The sequence below is a fragment of the Manacus candei genome, unplaced genomic scaffold (assembly GCF_025592945.1).
Source record: "Manacus candei isolate 608988 ecotype Guabito, Panama unplaced genomic scaffold, ASM2559294v1 h1tg000047l, whole genome shotgun sequence".
NCBI lineage: Eukaryota > Metazoa > Chordata > Aves > Passeriformes > Pipridae > Manacus > Manacus candei.
In genome coordinates, this window is record NW_026138095.1 from 1002248 (window position 1) to 1024159 (window position 21912).

The 21912-nt window shown below is 57.3% G+C and overlaps 1 protein-coding gene across 6 annotated transcripts in view; it reads left to right on the forward strand.

Annotated features, from left to right (window-relative positions):
- The first annotated feature begins 926 nt into the window (after nt 1–926).
- Nucleotides 927–21912, forward strand: part of BAIAP2 (BAR/IMD domain containing adaptor protein 2) — a 41128-nt gene continuing 20142 nt past the window's right edge. For 2 of the 6 annotated variants that reach the window (XM_051797370.1, XM_051797368.1), the window contains exons 1-6: nt 955–1110; nt 9342–9417; nt 11350–11436; nt 20130–20191; nt 20506–20577; nt 20884–21021. In XM_051797370.1, the coding sequence (XP_051653330.1) occupies nt 1039–1110; nt 9342–9417; nt 11350–11436; nt 20130–20191; nt 20506–20577; nt 20884–21021 (507 nt within the window). In that variant the 5' untranslated portion in view covers nt 955–1038. Of the gene's footprint in view, nt 1111–9341; nt 9418–11349; nt 11437–20129; nt 20192–20505; nt 20578–20883; nt 21022–21912 lie in introns of all 6 variants that reach the window. The other 4 variants (XM_051797371.1, XM_051797372.1, XM_051797373.1 and 1 more) reach the window with 4 other exon arrangements.

Below are 21912 nucleotides of genomic sequence, written 5' to 3' on the forward strand. Positions count from 1 at the left end.
TCCACTTCCCCATGGATCACCCTGCGGACAGCGGCAGTCCCGGCGGGAAGGACTCTCAGGCAGGGGAACAGGGATTGGGGCGCTGGCTCCAGGCCATGGTCCAGCTCCTCATGTCCCTCAGGATCCGGGCAAAAGTCACTGCTGCTGGTCCGAGGGACGGGAAAGACAATGATCCATGGCTCCACTGTCCCACAGGGACTTAACAGCCCGGAGTGCTGGCAGGAGCCTCCCAAGGGAATCCCAGTTCTCCTGGCTGGCTGGGTGGTGGGACAGCCTGGGGACAGCAAAGTGACAGGCAGGGGCTGCCTTTTCTCCTGCCTGGGGTGGTCAGCCTTGGGTGTCCCAAGCCACACCGTGGTAATTGCACATCCCATCTCTGCTCTCCCGCCCTGCCTGGACCCTGTTCCAAACACTCCACAAAACACCAGCTCCTCTTCCCTTTCCAGTTGCTCCTCACCCATCCACACCCCACTGAGCAGTTCAGGATGGAGCACATGGGGTACAGCGAGGGGGGATCGCAGCAGGGACTGGAGTGTGGAACAACTTAGGGATGTGGGGTGCAGCAAGAGCTATGGGATAGGGTAAATTAGGGGGATAGTGTGGCGTATCATGGGCTGTGGGGTGGGGTGTGGCAGGGGTATAGGGTGGGTTGTGGGGCATGGCAGGGGATGCGGGCTGGGGGATTGGTTAGGGCATGGGGCATGGGGAATGGAGCATGGAATGGGATACGGGACGGGGAACGGGATGGAGACTGGAGTATGGGATGGGGCCCGGGGGACACAGGGGTTGAGGGCACAGCGCGATGCACCCCTCCTGTCCCCCAGCCCCGCACCGCTGGGACGCGGAGCGGGGGCCGGCCCGGCCCGGTGCGGCTCCTCCTCGCGGGGCGGTGCGGGGCGGTGCGGGGCGGGCTGGGGAGGGCGCGGCCGCCGGCAGCTCATAAAAAGCGCCGCGGCCGCTGCTCGGCGCTTTCCCCTCGCCCGCGCCCGGCCCCGAGCGCCGCCCGTCCCGCAGCGCCCCGCACCCCGCCCGCCGCCCATGGTGCTGCCCGGCCCGCCCGGCATGGCCCGCTCCGAGGAGGTGCATCGCCTCACCGAGAATGTCTACAAGGTGAGTCCGCAACAGGTGCCCGGCGCCACGTCTCGGGGTTCTGCTGCGATCTGAGTTATTTCAGTTGTTTAATCTCCCCCTCCATCGCTCCCTCCCCGGGCGCGGGGCCGCCCCCGGGATGTGCCCGGAGCCGGCGGGGCGGCAGCGGCTGCCGGGGCTGGGCCGGGACAGGGGGCGAGGGGCACCCCCGGAACCCCACACGGTTACCCCCGACCCTTCCCCGGGCACCCCCCGGGAGGATCCGCGGGGACCGGGAATGTCCGATCCCACGGTGGGCAGCGCTGTCCCCGCATCACCCCGTGCGGGGACAACCCCGCGTGTCCGTCGCCCGCTGCTTTGCCACAACCATGAGCCGCAAGAGCTTTCCCCGTCTCTTGGAGTTCGGCAGTATCTCTGTTTTCCCCTTCTGCTTTGCTCCCGGTATTCTGAGAAAAATCCAATAATTTATGTGGCTTAATTTCCCCCCGAAGGAAGCAGTTTCTGCTCCGCTGGGTCTTGAGACCGAGACTAATAAAACTGCTGTAGCCTAACGTGTAACGCAGGATGTCGTTTGTTAAACTGGGAAGCTTGCACGATTTCCTGTGATTTAAGGGGTTGGATTGAGTTACCTGGGAGCCCAAAGCAGGAAAAAAAAAAGAGATAGAAGAATGTAGTACAAAAACCACCGAGGCGGTGAAGTTCTGAAGTCTTGGTTTTGGGGATCCTGGTGTGTAACAGCTGTTCAGACAGGGCTGTGGCATCCAAAGTCTTGGCCACACTGAGTCTTGGCGACTGTTGTCTGAGGTCTCTGGGGCTCCCTGCCACCCTCTGTGTGCAGTTGATGTACCCGTGCAGCTTGGCCCCGTGCAGGCTGCCCTTGGTTTGGGCAGAGCTGGCACTGCGGGGTGTTCCCGGGTCAGGCCCCGGCACGATCCGTCCCCTCCCGGGTGTTTGTGCTCGGCCCCGGGGCCGCCTGGGCAAACAGGGCGAGAGCTGCCAGGGCTCAGGCTGGGGCCGGTGGCTGGGAACAGCTTCAGCGCGTGACTCAGTTGTTGTTGGAGCTGTGTTGTCCTCGAAGAACGGGGCTAATGACAGGCTTGGGGAGCAGGTCACCATCTCCCCGGGCACAGCCCTGTCAGGGGCGCACGGGGCCGTTTGTGCCATCCCAACAACTGTGCTCGAGAGAAGCTTGTGCCCCTGTGAGGGGTGAAGGGCAGGTGCTGCCAAGGCTCTTCTCTTGCCTCATCTCTCCTGTGCCGTGTGAGCTGCGGGTCAGAGCTGGAGCAGAGCTCTGGGCCCGGAGCGAGCGACACCCGGCCGAGCCGAGGGTAGAGGGTGCACAGGGGGCCTTGGCTCTGAGGGCCAGAGCTGCACTCAGGAGGAGGCTGAAGATCTCCATCAGTTCATGAACACCTCAGTTTCTCAGGGTTTCAGTGGGAGCAGCCAGGTGTAGGGCATGAGAACATGGAGCTGGTGGAGATCTCATGCTTTTACCCAAAATCAGTGTCTCAGCGCTGGGAGGTGTAGGAGGGTGGTCCTGACTCCGTTTGTGTTCCCTGCAGTGAACAAGGAGTCACCTCTGAAGCCAACAATGCTTGTCTTGGCCTCTGGAGATATGTGGCATGTGGTGCATGCAGGAACCTGTTGTCTTCCTGTTTCATGGAGGACTTTGGCCACCCCGGAGCCCAGCATGAGGGCTGGTGGCTCAGGGACTGTGGGGTCTCTCTGTATCTCCTCAAGCTTTGGAGTCTTCGAGTCCAAAACCAACCCTGGTGCTTCACGTCCCCATTAGCCCAGTGGTTTTTTTGCCCTGTGCTTTCCTGGCCTGTGCAGGAGCCTGAACACCACAGTGGGCAGGTGGAGAGGACCCTGAGAAGGGGGGTGATGCCACCAAACCCGGGTCCGGGGGGGGCCTCCATCCGTAGCCGCCGTCTCGCCGGGGTTTTGGTGGCAGCAGGACCAGGGGTTGAGTGTGTTCCCCACGAGGTCTGGAGCAGGAGCCAGGAGCAGGCAGCTCCCTGCCACGCTCCCCATGCCAGGCACCCTCTCCCGCGCAGGCTTTCCCTAGGTATTCTGCTCGGGAAGCCCATTGTCATCCTTCTCCAGAACCAGCTCTCACCCTCGGAGTGACTGTGCTAATGAGATGGTGGAGGAGCTGTCAGCCGCCCCCGAGCCGATGCTGCCACTACAGGCAGCTGCCTACACACGGGGAGTAATTACAGAGGGAGACGGAGGCTGCTGGCACCTTCCGCCAACGTAATCCCACCTTCCCTGGCGCTGATTCACTCCCAGGACCCCGGCGTAGCGGCACAGCTGCCGGGCTGGGCTCTGCTGTGAGCCCCGGGGGGTGAGCCCCGGGGCTGGGGGTGCAGCGTTGGGTGGTGGGGAAGGGCAGCTCCCCATCCCTGCTCTCCATTCCCCGCTCGTCCCTTACTCCAGATTGTCTGTTTGCAGAAAGCAGGGACTGGCAATTCTTCCTTCCCCCCAAAGACAGATCTGTCTCCTCCCGCCAGATGAGATTACTGCCGTTTACAGCCCAACCTCCATTTCATTTTAAAGCCATTTTTGCGTGCGGAAGATCGTTCTGCAGTGGTGTACGAGTAGCTCTGGGTTTGAAGAGGTGTTTGCTTAACAACACCCCAAAGTCGAAGCCGAATTGTCTGGCACAGACATGGACAGAATCCCTGATGGTCTGTTGCTCCCCATCAGCTGTAATTGATATTACTGTGGTATCACAGCCTCTGCCTCCTTATCTCCAGGCCCAGAGGGACGAGAGCGATTCTTCCTCAAGTGATTCAGGAGGGAAATTGTGGGTGGTTTGGTGTGTTTGGCAGCGGAGGGATGATGTGGTGTGGCAGAGGAGGAAGGAACCAGCCTGTGTTACCCTGAATTCCGTGCCCTGTGCTCCCTGCTGTCTCTGCTCCCTGCCTTGGGGCTTCCTGCACCCCAGTTGTGGGAAATCTGTTGGCTGGACCTCGGGGCTCTGAGCTGCCTGGTGCATCCCATGGTCGGTGTCACTGCTCCAAGGGATGGGAGCACCCCATGGGCAGTGGGTGCCATGTGCTGGTGCCGCAGGGAGCGGGTCAAGCACTGGGAAATTCCTTCCCCAGCAGTAGCTGGAGGGTGGCAGGTGAGGGCTGGGCTCTCACTCTGTGGTGAGCAGGGCCTGGGGCTGTGGTGTTTTTACAGGGCAACACCTTTTTGCCAGAGTTACACCTTCACAGGGGCCTTGGCTCTGCAGCCGGGTCTGTTTGGAGCGAGGGTCCGCAGTGGGCTCGGCTCTGGCGCTGCCGAGTGGCTCTTGAGGTGGGAATGCTGCTCCATCCCCTCTGCCTGCAGACTGGGAGAGCATTCCTGACCTCTGCTGACATGGGACACCTCCACACTGTGAAGCTCGAGGATTACAAGGTGTCATAAAGCAGGTAGCTCCTGCCCTGCTGGAGGTACCCCAGACCTCTTCCTGTGCTGCCTGCAGATCCCGCAGGAGATGGATGCTGCTCCCTGGGATGGAGGCAGCCCCTGGCTTTGCCTTCAGTGCTTTGTTGTGCAGAGTCTGCTCGTGGCTAAGGTTTCACTGGTGCTGCTCGTGTTGCAGGGCAGGGCAGAGCACAGGGCAAGCAGCTCCTGCACTGAGCAGCTCCTGCTGGAGCCTTTGGCCGAGTTGAGCCCCTCTGTGCCGGGGCTGTGGGACCCTCCTGGCTCTGCAGCAGAGATCCCAACCCCGAGGGCTTGTGGATGGCTCTACCTTGCAGGGGTGACCACTGGTGAGCACTGAGAAGGTGCTCTGAGTACTGTGCAGATCCCCATCCCAGTTCCCTTCAAGCCCAGACCCTGATTACAGAGACATTCAGAGCTCTTGCCCTGGAACTTGGGTCCCCTCATCCTCTGACACGACAGCTAAGAGAAACTAAATGCCTTTAGATGAGGAACACTGGGGTTTTTTCCCCTGTTTTTTCCCTGTCTACCTGGGCTCCTTCTTGACAGAAACTTGGCTCCTAAAATCCCTGGGGCTGCTCCTGATGGCACCAGGCAGGACAAGCTGTGATGGAGGAGGCAGCACTGGGCTTTGCTGGTCATTAAATATTGATACTGAAATGATGGTATTCCTGGAGCAGGGCTGACCCATTTAGAGGCAAAAGTTCCTTAGAGCTGAGCTGCTTCTGCAGTGTGACTGTGGTGTAGTGGAGGGTCCCACTGTACTGCCCCTCCAACCTGCTCGTCATGGTCACCCAATGACCTGCTGTCACCGTGAATCACCCAGGAAAGTCCTGGGTGCCAGGCTGAGCCCAGGCCACTGTGCAGTGTCATCCTTGACAGGAGCCATAAAATCATTAAAAAGGTTGGAAAGCCCCTCTGAGACCATCAGGTCCAACCATTCCTCCAGCACTGCCGAGGCCACCACTACCCCGTGTCCCCATGTGCCACATCCACATGTCTTTTGAGCACTTCCAGGGATGTGTGCAAAACATTGCACCCTACTGCTGCGTTGGGGCCTCAAAAATGGCATTAGGAAAGCAGTGAAGGTGTTTTTAGTTCAAAGTCTGTCCGTTGTGGTCACTGAGGTGTTGGGACATTCCCCTGTGGAGGGTGGCTGGGAGCAGAGCCCGGGACATGGCACACGTGGGGATGCTCGTGCCTTGGTCAAACCCAGGAGCCTCCTCGCCCTGATCCCGGTTGTCCAGCCCTTTGCAGTGTGGAGGGGGGCTGGGATGTGAGGTCTGGCTTTAGTGGCAGAGCTGTACTCGGGGCAGGGTGGGCACTGCTGGCACAGTCAGCTGGTCCTGGGCTGCTGACCTGGGTGCCCACAGACTGTGGCCACCGACCACCTCCTGCCCTGGCTGAGCCAAGCAGCACCTGCTTTTCATTTCTCTCTCTATTTGGTTTTAGGAGCTGCCTGAGAGGCTGCAGGGATGGACCTGGGAGAGCTGTGTAACCTTAAATTTTATTAAAAGTTGTTCAGGTATTGTGCAGGACTTTCCTGCGCAGGAGAAACCTGAGCTGGCTCCATTTCCAGCTTGGGGAGGACTTAAACTTAGGATTTAGGAGTTGGACTTTGATTCTTGTGGGTTCCTTCCAACTCAGGATACTTTATTCTGTTCCATGATGCTCAACTTTTCCTGATGGGCTGACCCTTACAGGACTGGGGCATCCTGGCTGCAGTGGGGAGGGTGCTCAGAGGGGAGAGTGGGGACCTTGTTTTCTGTCACCTCTTCCCCCCCCTGAACTGAGCAGGGTCGTGTCCTGGAGACCTTGTGCTTTGCATTAGTTTCATTTTTGGCAGCTGAATAAAGCTGTGCCAATCCCGGAGAGCTGAGTGGTATTACCCAGGGAATTCAGTGCAGTGGAACAAAGCAAAGCCCTTTCAACCCTTGGCTGCCAGGTTTTGTGTCTGTGTTTTTCTGAACTCTGCCCAGGCAGCCCGTGGAAGACAAACAACTTGTGGGTGCTGCTGAGGGGGCAAAATCTGGGGGAGAGTGAGCTTTGCTTTCATTACCACACTGCTGCTGAATATTGGCTTTGCTGTGGTGCCCTGCAAACCTGGACCCACCTCTCCTGTGGGGGGACAGCCCTGTCACTTGTCCCCACAGGGGTGGGGGGATGCACCCCTGCTGTCACTGGAGCAGCTCCAGCACATCACCGTGCAGGGAGTGATGCTGTTGAGTCATTCCATGCCATAAATCTGTTTATTTTCCACTATTTCACCTTGGCAGATCTCAGCCTGTCACCTAGAGGGGGGTGCAAAGGTGTGTTGGCTCCGGAGTCACCTTCCCTTCCCACCCTGGGAGTGAGAGGAAGGCTTGGAAAAGGCTATTTTTATCTCTGGAGTGAGGAGCCCTTTTCACCGCCCTCATCCTGCCGGGCTGTTTTTGTTGGAGGCTCGAGACAATGTTTTAAAAACATTCACTTTCAGCAAACTTCCTCCTGAGGGTTGGTGGATTGTATTTGGCAGCAGAGAGTCACCTCCCCCCGCTTTAGTTGGTCCGTGAGACCTTTTGGGGGGCTTTTATCTCTTTATTTATAGGTTTAAAATGGCTGTTATGGGTCGGTGGGGAGCAGGTCCTGCCCTGAGCAGTGCCAGGACTGGGTTGTGCCTTGATTCCCTCTGGTTTTAGGGAAGATGTGCTGAATTTTGGTTGGTGCTTTGTCTGCGGATCCCATTCCATCATTTATTCCTTCAGTTTCATGCTCGGGACAACGTGTTTACACAGCACTGCTGAGAAAATCACATTATTTACATATCCCTGTGTACACACCCGTACACAAACACTCCGCCGAACCTGCAAACTGCCGAAAAATCGCCTCCCCACAGAAATTCTGCCAGGGTTTCTGCTGCTTAAATATTATTCAGAGTGCTCAGGCTGAGCTGAGTGGGGTTGAGGCTGTAGCTGTGCATCTGCCGGAGGTGAGGATGTGTCTGTGTCCCCACCCCTGCCATGGGAAGGGGGGAATTGTCCCTGGGCAGTGATCCCACACCTCCAACCGCTTTGTGGGGTAACAGAAGTAGATTTTTGACCAAAGCTAAAGGCGACGTGGGCAGGATGGAGCAATCCTCGTCAGTGTTAATTAACTCGCATGCAATTGTCTCCTACACCTCGGAGAACACCTCGTTCAGTGGCTTGTTGCTACAGGTTAATTTTCTGCCTTCAAGCTGAGCACGCTCACCAGGCTGCTCTGTGCTGCCCCAAAACAGTTCCCAGGGGACCCGGGTCACCGGCAGCCTTAATTAGGGGGGCAGCGCCTCGTTAGCCTCCTGCAATCATCGCAATCATCGCCGGTGCTTGGCAGGTTGTGGATGGTGCTGGGGGATGGACCGGGAGCTGCGGGGGTGGGGGGAGGCTTTGGGGGCATCCTCCCCTGCTGCTCCCACTGCTGCTCCTGGGAGGATTGACTGGATTTGCCCTGGAATACCAGCACCGGGGTGATGCCACCCCTCCGTGCTGGTGCCCCACACAGGCTCCTGCCCGTCGAAGCCCCAGAATGGCTGTTTTTGAGCCGAGAAGGCACCGGCCGAGCCCCGCACACGTGCCCGCGGGAGAAAATTAAACTGTCAGACGGCGAGGGCCGGGCAGCAGGAACTGGGGATAAAAATGCCTCAGGCAGAAAATGAGCTTTATAGTGTTGGCCAGCCTCGGATGAGGTGACAGATGCTTAATCAGCTTATTTGCTGTAAGTGTCTGCCTGTCGTCTTCCCTCCCCTTCCCGGGGTGGGGACGCTGCCAGCAGCGTGCCGGGGGTGCAGAGCCCCCTCCTCCCGGGGGGATGCCCGTGGATCCTGCTGGGGGATGTTTGGGCGTTGAACTCCGTGTTCTGGTGGCACCCTTGGCAGGAGGGTGTCCCCGAGGTGGGGCAGGGGATGGGGGCTGGCTCTGGGGCTGCAGCCAGGCTGGATCCAGACCAGAGGCTGTGCCTCTGCCAGGGCTGGGCTGGGCTCGGGTTTGGCGATGCCGTCGGTGCCGGGGGGAGCGGCCCTGGCAGGGAGGGTCGTGGCTCCGGTGCCAAGTGCACAAAGAGCCCTTCTTCTCCCTGATCCGATTATTCCTTCCCCCATCTTGAATAAGGCCCTTGGAGCGAGGCAGGAAAAGCTCAGACAGCGCTGCTGGTGTTCACCCCCACCCAAAATCAGGCCCTTAGGGGCAGGGGTCACCTGCCTGTGGTGACACCGAGTGCTCTGAGACCCGGGCGTAATTCCTGGCACGTGCCTTGGGCCGAGGCTGGCACAGCTCAGGGGGATGCTGGTGACTTCAGTCTGCCTCATTCCTGGGTGGATGTTTGGAATGCTGTTCTTCAGCCCCTCCTGCTTGTCCTGGATGGACAGAGCTGGTGCTGCTCCCTGGGGCCATCCTGGGAGTGGGACATCACCTGCCATCATCTCCCAGAGCTTGGGTCACCTCTGTGGTTGGTGTGAGGGTCACTGCTGCCTCAAACAGCCACTTAACAGTCATTACTATGGCCATTTTTGCCTGATAATTTTCTGGTTGGGGCATTCGCTTACCTCTCACAGTGATGCACCTGAACAAGGTGTCTTGTGGGGCACTGCAGAACCACCTTCTTATTGTTCCTTGTGGCCTTCAAACCCAGCTCGGTCTTCCTCAAGCTGTGAGATGAAGGGGAAGGTCCTGGAATGTCTTCCAGGGAGGGGGAAGGACTTTTTTCCTCTCTTTTTGTGTTTATCAGCATTGAGTTGAGCATGGAGCTGTTCTGTCCAGCTCCAGTCATCCCTGCTAATCCCAGTGATGTTCTTTTCCCTTTAGACGATCATGGAGCAGTTCAATCCCAGCCTCAGGAATTTCATTTCTATGGGGAAGACCTATGAAAAAGCCTTAGCAAGTAAGTGACCCTGCACTGCTGGTGTGGATATTGCTGGAATGCTGGGGGCTGCCAGGCTGGAGAGGGTCTGGCTGGGCAGCACAGCCTCAGGAGGGGGGAAAGCTGGAAAACCAGCTTGGGAAGCTCTTTGTTCCCATGATGGGGGAACTGGGATGATGGTTCTTGGACCTTGATGCAGAGCTCATGTCGCTGGGATGTGCAAGGGGCCGTGGATGTGGGAAGGATTCAAAGGATGAAACGTTGGGAGGCAGCAGGATAACAAACACATCTCCAAACAGTTCATCTTTGAATGTTTAAAATACTGAGAATTAAGATTTTAAGTTCTGCTTAAAGAGGTGTTACTGAAATGTTTAAATTGCCCAGAAGAATAAAGAGAAAGAAAAAGCCTAAAAGTATTGATGGCAGCTCTTGATTGGGAATGCAGGATCCTATTGGGAGCCATTAGGGAGGTGTAGATTTAAATGATCAAAAGGAAGCTATGAATTGATTAAACCCCAAAATGGAGGGTGTGGACTCAAACTGGCTTTGTGCACTGCCTGGGCCCTCCTCAGCTGGGTTTTAAGGAGGTTTAAGGCTTTTCTCAACCCAGAGCTGTGTTTTTCCAGGGAGGGCTCTGCTCCCTTCAGAGCCACACGTGTCTCCTGGATTTTATTTTTCTAATATCCCAGTGAAAATGCCTGTGAGGGAAGAGGCTGTCATCATCTCCAGCCAGTGGGGGAGAAAATGCTTGGGCGTCTCATGTTCTTAAGCGCCGGTGTTTGTGATCCCACCTTCGGGAAGGATCCCTGCCCCTGCTTCCTGCCCGGAGCACGTTTTCTTTCCCGCAAGTCAAATGAGGCTCCTGGGTGTTTCCATGGGGATCCTTTAAGGTGCAGCCCTGCCCCTGTTCTCAGGTACCAGCACTGCCCCTACTCCAGTGCTCAGCACTGGTTTTAACTGGGTTTTAATGGATCAACCAGCCATGACGTGGGAAGAGCCCGTCCATCCCAGTCCACTGCACAGGGGCTGTGGACTCTGACCCCCAGGGGTGGGATACAGCACCCTTATGAGTAGCAGCATTTCCCAGCTATTCCTAGGGATGCTAACGGGGCAGGGGTTCACAATTTGGGGGTACTTTTCCCTGCTGATTCCCTCCTGGCAGCAGGGAAGGGAGGAGAGGTAGGGGCTGACAGGGAGAAGAGGTTTCCCTTGGGACTGTGTTTTTATTTATTCTTCTGAAATGTTGTCCTGATAACTCAGCTTTTAATTACCTGGGAGGTGGATCCGTTTATCCCGAGCTGTTCTATCCCAGCTGCAGCCACACACACACTAACCCTGGCATTTGGGGAAAACCAGCCTGATCACTGGGTTTGTATTTTTCCCACATCCCTGCTGTGAAAGAGCTTTGAAGCCAAAGATCTTCCTGTAATTTTTAACTTGTCTTGGGTCATCCTTTCCTCGATCCCTGAGCTGGGAGAGCAGCTGAAGGAAGGGCCCAAACCTGGAGCCAGTGCAGAGGCTGCAGCCCAGCGTTGGAAGGTGCTGAGCTGGGGCTGTACAACATGTTCTGTGATTAGAGGAAACCCCCTGCTTATCTGATTAAAGTCAAGTGTGTAGCTGGAATGTCAACAAACAAGGCTGAACTATAATGAAAGTCTGTGATATTCAATTATTCCGCAGTGATTTCTCAGGGCAGAATTAGCAGCCTGATGGTTACACTGGAATGAAAACCACCGAGGTCCTGCACGTACCTTTTCTCTCCTGAATTGCCCTATAATCTCGCTGCTCCAGCCTTCCTTGCTCACTTTTCTTCTGTTTGTTGTTTAGTCCCTCCCTGTGGCGTTTAAGCCCTTTGAAGTAATATCTATTTTAGTGTCTAGCATCTCCTCAGTGCCCCAGCAGTTCTAATAACCATTAAGGAGACTATAACTTGCATTTTTTGATGCTTTTTAGGTATGACATACGCAGCAAAAGGGTACTTTGATGCTCTGGTGAAGATGGGAGAGTTGGCCAGTGAAAGCCAAGGGTCGAAAGAATTGGGTAAGTCACCAATTTGCTGCTAAATGGAGTTGCAGACTCTGAGCACAGGGATGAAACTAGATTTTGGTGTTGCTGGGGAGAACAAGCTCAGTGTAGAGCTGATCTGAATAGTAGAAGTGTCTCTATATTTACTGTTCATGTAGCTTGGGAAAGAAACCTGATGTCCTTAGTGTCAGGGTTTTGTGGCCCCATCAGCTCGTGGTGTTTTTGGAGAGCAGCCTCACGGTGGTTTTCTTCTTGCTCTACAAAGGAGAGAAGCAGCAGGTTTTGGCCCAGAAGCTGGAGCAGTGCTGCCCATTTTGGGCCTCTGGAGGGGGAAAGTGTGGGGAGAGGGAGAAATCTGGGGAAGGGGCAGGGTGGCTGTGCTGGAGCAGTGGTGGATCTGGTGGAGGTCACCTGGCACTTGGGCTGTGTGTGACAGGGCTGGGTGTGTGCCCCGAGTGCAGCAGATCTGCCCAGGATCTGCCCTGCCTGCAGGTTCCCTGTGCCCCAACACCACAGACTTGTGTTTGCTCCATCGCTGGCAGCTGTACAGACGTCACGAGTGTGATGCTCGGTGCCTCCTTCCCCCTTCTTACACTCCCTTCTCTGATCAGTCCTTTGGGAGCTGCTTTCCCACTCTCCCCATTGCTCAGACATGGCTCCTGAGTTCTCCCTCCTTGCAGCTGTGGTTCGAGGTGACCCTCCCAGCTCCCCTCGTGGTTCAAGGTGACTCTCCCAGCTCCCCCTGGGGTGCTGCAGCCTTGTTAAGGCTCTCATGGAGCTGCGATGGGTTCTGGTCTCATTGCCTGTGCAGTCCCAGGTGAACTCCCCCTCCTCCTCCTCCTCCTGGTCCCTCCCTCAGCTCTGGCTCACACTGTGCAGGGCAATGGCAAACTGCTCATTAAAGCATCTCTCCGGGGCAGTCAATTAACAGAGAGGTTGGGCTGAAACGACTCCAAAGGACTCTGAAGGACCCGGGGAGCAGCCCCTGGGCTGTGCTCGGTGTCAGACCCTGCCCCCCCAGCCCCGCTGCTCCAGCTCGCTGCTGCCTGGAATTGTGCTGGGGAAGCAGTTAAGTGTCTATGGAAACCGAGTCGTGGATTAAAGCTGCCTGGAGCAATCTGCTTCTGTTTAATAAATAAAACAAAGAGCCTTGTGTGCGACGCCGCGGCTGCGAGGGCCGAGCAGACCCTGCGAGGGGCTGCCCTGGGGCTGACACACACCCCAGCTCTGTCCTCCCCAGGGGCAAGTTTGGGTGGGAGCCTGGGGACCCCACACCCTGCCTGCCCCTCAGAGCAGCTCCGGGTTTGCTCACGCTTAAAACCTGGGTTTGGTGGCTTCTGGTGGCCCTGGTTCCTCCCCAGGGACGCTGGTGTGATGTCCTTGGTGCCCTCCCACCGTCTCCGGGCGTGCATTTTGTGTGTGGCTCGAGTATTTTGGGGTTCAAAATGTTTCCAAATCACTGCTCCTTCCCCTCTTGGTGTGAACGTGTCCGAGGGAGGCTCCTGGCAGCTCCAGCTGCCCCTCGGCCCCGTGCTCTGTCGAGCCTGCTGGTATTTACTGTGGCAGCTGCTCCGAGCAGGAGAAAGTCGAGATAAAATTTCTGGCTGCAGCTCAGTGGAGCTGATAAAAGCTGGGACACAACCCTCTCCCAGCAGATGTGTAAACAGGGGCTGAGAAATGTTCTGGGTTGGGGCTGTGCTCGCCAGAGGTAAGGCTCTTCCTGGGAACACCTTTTACCTTCTCGCTCCCTGGGCTGGGAATGCCGACAGTGCCGGAAAGGAGCGCTGGGCTCTGGGGTCTTTCATAGGGTCACAGACTGGTTTGGGCTGGAAGGGACCTTAAAGATCATCCAGTCCCACCCCTGCCATGGGCAGGGACACCTTCCACCAGCCCAGGTTACTCCAAGTCTCATCCAGCTTGGCCTTGGACACTTCCAGGGATGGGGAACTCATTTCAGAGCAGCGAAAGGGGATGCTCTTAATTGCTGCTTCCATTAATGTCGTGTCCCCCACCTCCCTCCCTGAGTGGGAATTTTCCTCCAAGAGTTACAGGGAAAACTGCTTCACGATGTCAGGCAGGATCCTGTTGGGACCACAGCTCATGTTTCCACCCTCCATGGAAAAAAATCTGAGATTTTTTTTTTTTTCCTCCATAACCCTTTCTTTTCTGAACCTGGATGCTTTTCTGATGTCCTTCTTGGGACAGGAGGTGTCAAACCCTGCAGCAACGCAGCAGGTTCATCTCTGAAAACACACAGCCCTCCAGAGCACTGCTCCAGTCTCGGGTCCCAGCTCCCTGTGGGGCTGCTTAGCACTGTGCATTGTTTCTAAATTCTCCATCAGATTTTAGGAACTGTGTGTAGACAGGATAATCCCATGTGGGAATGGAAAAACTGGCAATAATAACACCCTTGAGCTGTAATCGGCTCTGGGGGCTGAGTTTTCGGGTGCAAGTGTCTGGTGGGGCCGTACCTCTCTGAACCCACTGCTGGGGTTTGGGGTGTGTAACTCAAGTGATGCTCTGAGCAGGTCCAGGGTGTAGCTGTCAGTTGTCCCTGAGCAGCAGAAGAGGCACTTTGCTCTGTGCAATTCCCTGGAGCCCAGTCCTTGACATTTGGGGTTAGATTCGTGCCCACAGTTCCCCTGGGAAGGGGCTCCTTGGGCTGTTCCACACATCCTCAGTGGCTGCTGGGGGGGCTTTTGGGAAGCTGCAGAGCTGATGTGAAGGGCACGTGTGTGTGATCAGTGGAGGTTTGCTCCAGGCTGGATCCTGGAATGATCCCCTTCTGATGAGCTCCAGTCTCATGCACGAGTCCTCAGGTGACTTTGGCCCTTTTCCAGCTCCTAAGGTCCCTTGGATGCAACTCAAATTGTCATTTCTTTTGACCTTGTTGAAAACTAGGCCATGACAAAGTCATGGGAGGGAGTTTTCTTCTCCTGGTGAGCGGAGCTGGAGACATTTCCACTGGGATGCTGGGGCTGAGCAGCACCTGCAGGAAACACCTTTGGGGCTGGAGGTGGATTTTGCTCAGCAACTGGATTTCCCAAAGGTCCCTTGAACGAGTGAAGCTGCTCTGGGTGACACAGGGCTGTGAAAGGGCAGCACATGCAATAATTAGTCAAACATTGTTGAGCTGAAATGAGCCCCTGGTAAATAAAGGCTTTTCATTTGCACAATAAAATCAGGACTGGTGGCACCTTTATGGCTTGGGCTGGAAGGGACCTTAAAACTCACCCAGTTCCACCCCCTGCCATGGGCAGGGACACATTCCACTAGACAAGGTTTCTCTAAACCTCATCCAACCTGGCCTTGAACACTTCCAGGGACAGGGCATCCCAGAGTTCAGCCTCTCCAGCAGCTCTGGGGTCTGGCCCAGCTCTTGGAGGCTTTGTGCTGCACCAGATCCGCTGGGAACATTAATCTGTTAATTGGATTTGTGGTTGTTTTGGGTAGGTGCTTCCTGCAGCAGCAGAGATGCAGATATAGATCCTGAGGGTGTCAAAGGTCACGGTGGTGCTCTGTGTGGGATCAGGGACTGCTGGAGCTGGCAGTGGCCACGGTGCCTGGTGTCCACTGGGGGTGACAGCTCTGTGCTGGTGGAAGAAAGGATGCTCTGGACCTGCATTTCCACCTGTGATTCTGTTAAAAGACCTGAGAAACTGTTCCAGAAATCCAGGGCTCTGCCTCCAAGGTGTGTGGGGAGGGAAGGAAGCTGCAGGAATGGGCTTGCTAAGGGTGCAGAAAGGCAAGAAAGACCTCTCAAATCCTTCTACTGCCTTAGGACGGGGCTCTTCCACTGCCTGAGTCACCTTTCGCTGCCTTCCTCCCTCTGATGAGGAGCAGACAGCCAAGGCAGTAGCTTGTTCCCACCACCCTGTGTTTGGTAGGTTGTGGTGGAGGGTTGTAAATGAGCATCTGTGATGGCCACGTGGCCTGACTGGAGTTGCCAAGGTGTAGCAGCTGGGTAAGGTTTGGGTTTCACCTTCTGTGGTGACAGTGACACCTTCCAGGGCTGCCCAGCTGCTGTGTGCCCCTGCTCCGTGCCTGGGATGGGCTCCTGCAGGGATGCTCCAACCTTCTGGGGGGATGAGGGGCCCTGTGTGTGTCCATGGGCTGGTTCCTGCCATCCATCAGTGATGGGCTGAGCAGGTTTCAGAGGGGTTTGGGTTGGTGTTTGGCCAGCTCCAGGACCTGGAGGTGTTTGCTTCCCTGTGGGACTGCGGGTGTGCAGGATGGATTGGGTTGTGTGGGCCAGGCTGGTGAATGTGAGGTGGTGTTCTCATGTGCTGATTAATCCAGTACCACCAGTATAGCAGCTGCCAGAGCAGTTGGGCATCAGGGACTCGCTGGTCTGTACATCTTGGTACAGATACAGGATTGGTGCCCATCCAGGGGGCTGTGGGGGGCACAGAACACCCCAGGTCACCCCAGTCTCTAATCTGTGCCTGGTAACAGTGTCAGTGGCAACTGCTCAGCCTGAGGGAGCCAGTTACTGGGACTGTGTTATCGAGTCAGGATGCCTTGGGAAGCTTTTGCTTTTCCCTTCACCTTGTCTCTCAATAGACAAACAGCAAATGCCTGGAGCTGTGCCAGGCGGGGCTGGAGCAGGGGCTGGAGCAGCACTGAGCGTTGTAACGCTGACAGTCACTGATGCATTATCAACACATCGCCCAGTCCTCTGGGGCTGGGAGAAGTGAAACCCTTCTGAAGAGGAAAGGGGTGAGTCAGCGTGGAGAAGCTGATTGTTTCCCCACACTCATCTCCTTCCCCCTCCCCGCACACGCACGGACCTTCCCCGGCTGTGGCGAGGGAACGCTGGTGCTGATGGAGCCAGAGCCTCTCCCCAGGGAGCTGTGGGGCTGGAAGTGCTGCTCCCCAGGCCCTGGGAGGTGGTCTGTGCCATGTGCTGGGTCTGTGAGCCTGGGTCAGGACACACTGATAGGAGGGAAGTGATTCTCTTGGTTGCGGAAGTTTTCAGAAGAATCGTTTGGGTTGGAAAAGCCCAAATGTTAACCCAACACTGCCAAGGCCAACCACTAAAACATGTCCCCAAGTGCTGCACCTAAATGGTTCTGCCTTAAATCTGGCTGGATCAGATCTTCAGCACCGAGGTGCTGTGTGAGCAGAGTTATTGCTGGTCTGTGTTTATGGGATGTGCCTGAGCCCTGACCAGGAGAGCTGGTCGATGATGGTCCCCTGGCCACCATCTCCCACTGCCCTTGCAGGATAGGCTGGGCTGCTCCAGCCCTGCACAAGCATCAACATGTTCTGCCTTGGAGCAATTTGGCTCCCTCATTAGTGAATTGTTGGTGGTTTTATTAAAAATGGCTTGTATCTTGCTTGAGAAGGGGGAAAAAACCATAATCTTTAGTCTCTGACAAGTCCAAAGCAAACCCTGGAGAGCTGGGATCCCACTGCTTCACCTTCTGGAGGGGCAGCTGGCTCCTGCCGTGCCAGTAGCAATGGGAGAGATGTGGAACAACCTGTTTGCCTGTTGTGGGCTGGGTGTGGAAGGGAAGGGCCCACAATAGCTCCTATAGTTCTTCTCCCAGAGCGATACTGTGAGTCAGCCATAAACAGCAGCTCCTCCTTCCCTGTGCTCTGAGCCTGTGGGGAGGTGTGTGAGCGGGTGAAACCCTCTGCGTTTTCACGGCTGGGTGTTGGTGAGCTGCTTCACCCGGAGGTTCCTCAGCTGCAGGATGTGTGTTTTGGCAGCAAGGCGATGGTGCTTGAGCTTGGCACAGCTCACGCTGTGACCTGAGCTCTTGTCCTGCTGCACGGTGGGAGTTCAGCTGTTTAACTTACAAATACCTGTGGCAGGTGATGCATAACGCCCGTGGCGTGGGTGGCTGTGCTGGTGCCAGGGTGTGTGCCCTGTGCCGTGGTCCCAGCCCTGCCACTGAGGTCTGGGAATGCTGTGGGGTGGTCTCCTCATCACCATGGTGGTCTCCCCACCATTTCACGGTGTCACCCCCGACACAGTGCCACAGATCCTCTTCTGAGCCAGATTTTGAAATACTGAGGCTTTCCAGCTACTGTGGTATCTCTTAGTCACAGTTTCACTTCATCCCTGTTCTGATTTGTTTTTGGGGTGACATGTCTGTTAATGTCTCACACAGTCTGTAGGTTTTTGTGGTGGTGAAGCAGCTCACAGTGTGGAGGTATCGGGGTGTCAGAGGTGCCATGTGGGAATTCACACCACATTGCTGCTATTTTTAGGGGATTTAGTTCAACTCCTGCTGCCCAGTGTGGGCTCCCAGCGATGGCAGAGGCCACGGGAAGCCCAGAGCTGGTTCCTTCAGAGCTGGCTGGGGAGAGGCTCTGGAGGAAGCTCGTGTGGCTCTGGGCAGGCATCCAGCCCTTCCTGCACCGTGCTGGCCACAGCACAGGGCTCACCTCGAGCTGTGGGTGCTGGGCTGAGCGTGGGGGGCACAGGGGGGACGGCAGTGTCCCCTCCCAGGCTGGGACATAGGGATGGAGAGCTGCTGGGAAAGGCTCTGTGCCGCTGCTCACTTTGATGTGGGGCTGGAACGCCCCGATAAGAGCTGAGGGGGTGGTGGTGGAGGAGAAAGTCAACCCAAAAGATGTGTATCTGTGCTGAGAGAAGCACCACGCGCCGCCCTGGCTGCTGGGAACAGACAATTCCCTGGGTGAGGAACGTGGGGAGTGGGGCAGAGCCCTCTTGCCCCAGTGCAGGGGTACCCAGAGCTGGGTTTGGGGGTGTGGATGTTATTTCTGAGTGCCCTGGACCCCGCTCTCGGGTGGTTTGGGGGCTCAGCGTTGGTGACCAGAGCCCTCAGCCAGCCCTGTTCTCGGGGTTTCCACTCTGGCCAAAGGGGAAGCAAGAAGGAGAGGGGGTGGTGCAAGCTTTGGGAATAATGAGCATTGATACTCTCCTGACAAAGCCACCTCAGCGTGACGTCAGTGCCTCCTTGCAGTGGGAATTCATGCACTTCCCATCATTGAGCTGTCACAGCCCGAGCAGGAGCGATTTCCTGATGGTCCCGTGGTGGTGACCCCTTGCCCAGAGCTCCCTGCTCGTGTGTGAGGCTCCCCACTGCAGACATGTGTGGTGGCCGGGTGTGAGTGCTCCGCTTGGCTCGGCACCTGGAGAACCAGCTGGAAAAGTCACAGCCGGCTCAGTGGCCGTGGAGATCTTGGCACACAGTTTCCTCCTGGTGAAGGAGTGGAGCTGCAGCCCTGCCATCTGGTCACCTCTTGCTCTGTGGGGTGCTCTGGGCATCGCTGCTCTCTCAGGGGGCACAGGGGGAGGGTGACTCTGGCAGCAGCCGGTCCTGTCACTGCACTGACCCGCAGCAGAGGGGCCAGTGCCTGCCAAGGGATCGGATTTTAATGTTTGCAGAACAGTGTGAGACACAGTGTATGGTGCAAAGTACGAATTGCTCCAGCCAGGAGAGCAAAGAAATGTTGGGGCAGGTTGTTCCTGGTCGGCTGGGGGTGTTGACACTCGGCTGGAGCGGGGCCCGCGTGCCCAGGGACGTGGAGGGACGGGGAAGGGCTGGGCTGGGCTGGCATGCACCCTCTGTGCTGGATGAGGGTCCTAGTCGTTCCCTTGCACGGTGAGGAGCTGGTTTGGCTCATCCCAGCCTCCCTGAGGTTTGTCCCAGGGCTCTGGGGCTGGTGTCCCCTCCCCATTGCATTTCCCATCCCTGGGGTTGGGTTCTGTTTTTTAAAACTCCGTGTATGTATTTATGGGCTGTATCTTTGGTGCTTTGAGTTGTCACAGGTGCTGCTCTGCTTTTCTGGGATGGAATGTGGGATGCTGCTCCCCTTTGGAGAGCTCCAGTGGGTGTCAGGGATCCCCCAGCCCTGCTTGGGACCTGCCAGGGCCAAGTCCTGAGGCAGGAGCAGCTCAGAGACATAGCTCATGGCTTTCCATTTTCAGACAGCTCCATGGAGGTTGGGAGCCTTGTGGGAAGCTGCAACCCACTGTGCTGGAAGGCAAAGCTTCCAAACTCAGCCCTGAATGGAGCTGACAGAGCTGGGCTCTCCCCAAGGCTCGCTCTGATCCGGAGACAGGATGGGGGCTTTCAGTCGAGCGGTAGCGCTGGCTCTGCTCCTGAAAGATCCTCCGTGTGTGTGTCTGGCTCCAGCCACTCTGGGGCTTCTGCTGAGGCAGGACACTGCCCTTCCTCCAGGAACAGCACTGGGTGTGGGGCTGGAATCCTGCATTGGAAAAGAAAAATGAAAGGAAGTGACAGAGCAGAGCTGGGACTGGTTGGTCACAGTGGGGATGCCCTGGGCAGCAGCTGCAGCCCTGGCTCTGCTCTCGCTGCCCACACCTGGCTCAGCCCCTGAGGCTGAACAAATCAGTGGTTTTGAGGCAAATACCAGCCCAGGGCTTAGCCCCATGTCCTGTGACCTGCACTGAGTGCCAGGGCCATGTTTGCCCGCTGTGGGTACCCTGTGCTTGGCCTGGGGGAGAAGGGCTGCCCCGGGTACTGAGATCCCACTGCTGCTTGTCCTTGTTTCCCTTCCTGCTACACAAGGTTTGCCTGTTTGCCCAAGTGTCTCAGATGAGCATTGCCTCCCTGCAGCTCCCCAAAGATGGGCACAGGGGCATTCCAGCAGCACCCCTTGGTCTGGATGCAGATCCCTCCTTGCTAGCAGAGTGCTGCCTGCCCCAACCTAAGGTGTCCCCCTGAGCTTGGTGCCTCAAACGCCCTCCCTTCATCTTGTCTTTGCAGGGGACGTGCTCTTCCAGATGGCAGAAGTCCACAGGCAGATCCAGAACCAGCTGGAGGAGATGGTGAGTGCCCAGCCCGGCGTGCCGGGGTCTCTGCCTGGCCAGGGGCTCTGCTGGTGCAAAGTGCCTTGTCTGAGTGACAGTAGCCCCTCTGACATGGATTTGTTGAGCTCCAAAGGGTTTGCTCTGCTTGGGCATCTGTTTCTGCCCTGTTGGGCCCCCTCTGAGTGTCCCTGTCCCTGTCCCTTGCTGCCATCAGCCTGTGCTCTGTCTGTACAGCCCTGCTCACCTGCCATCCCCGGTGCCACCTGATGCCCCCAGGCCCCCACACTTTGCCAGCCCTCCCCAAGAACCATGTGTTTTCTTTCTCCCTGCAGCTCAAGTCCTTCCACAACGAGCTCCTGACGCAGCTGGAGCAGAAGGTGGAGCTGGACTCCCGGTACCTGAGTGTGAGTTACGGGCGCGTGTCCAGCAGCACAACCCTTGGCTCGGGTGTCCCCACATCCCCCCATCACCCACTCCCAGCTCAGGGGTGTTGTCCCCTGCCACAGCTCCTGCCCCTGTTTACAGAAGGGTCCCCAGTGTCACACGTTTCACCGTGCACAGAACAGTGCTGTCCCCAGTGTCAGGCTGTTGCAGCCCCTGTTTGCTCTCCAGGCCATGGGGATCCCTCTTTTCCAGAGGAATGTCTCTGCTTATTTCTATCACCCCTTGACAGCAGGAGCTGTGGCTGAGCTTTCTCTTGTCATGTCCAGGCTGCACTGAAAAAATACCAGACGGAGCAGAGGAGCAAGGGGGACTCACTTGACAAGTGCCAGGCAGAGCTGAAGAAACTTCGGAAGAAGAGCCAAGGCAGCAAGAACCCCCAGAAGTACTCGGACAAGGAGCTGCAGGTAGGGCCCTGGGCGGGGGGACACGAGAATCTGGGATGGGGGGACACAGACATTGTCCCTGGGCTGGCAGCAGGTGCTCGGTGCTGCACGGTGGAGGTGGCCAAGGTCTTGCGAGTGCTTAGATAAGGACTTGCTGCTCTCTTTAGAGGAAGGGCCCAGCAGAATTCGGGGTTCTGGTGGGGTGTGGGAGGTGTGGATAGGGAGGGGGTGGCAGCCAGCAGTGGAACAGGCTGTTCTCATGGCCACGGTGCAGAGTGGGGGCTGCGAGCTCCCCTCGGCAGATGTGCCGGGCGTGTGCCAAGGCCAAACCCAGCCCGCTGCTCCCGGTGCTTCTCACCTTTCTGCTTCGTGAGTGACACCCGAAAGGCCATTGATTTCTGTTGTGCCCGAGCCATCGTCCTCTGGGTGTTTTCCTGCCGGGTGCCCCTTCCCCCCGCGGCGGGGGCGGCCGTGCTGAGTCACCGCGGTGTGACGGCGCGTGGGCTCCGTGGGCTCCGTGGGCTCCGTGGGCTCTGTGGGCTCCGTGGGCTCCATGGGCTCCATGGGCTCCGTGGGCTCTGTGGGCTCCGTGGGCTCCGTGGGCTCCATGGGCTCCGTGGGCTCCATGGGCTCCGTGGGCTCCGTGGGCTCCGTGGGCTCTGTGGGCTCCGTGGGCTCCGTGCCCACCGCGCGCTCCTCGGGGGGCCGGGGTCCCTCACGGCATCTCGGGGGGCTGTGCTGCGGGGTGAGGCGTTGGGGTTCCCTGCAGAGGGGCAGTGGGGTTCGGGGTCTCGCTGAGGAGCATCCAAGGCACATCGTGGCAGTGCCAGGACGTGCCAAGGGACGGCGGCAGTCGGGTCCCTGGTGGGTTCACAGCAGGAGTTCATTCTCCTGCACTCTGCAGTTTGAGCT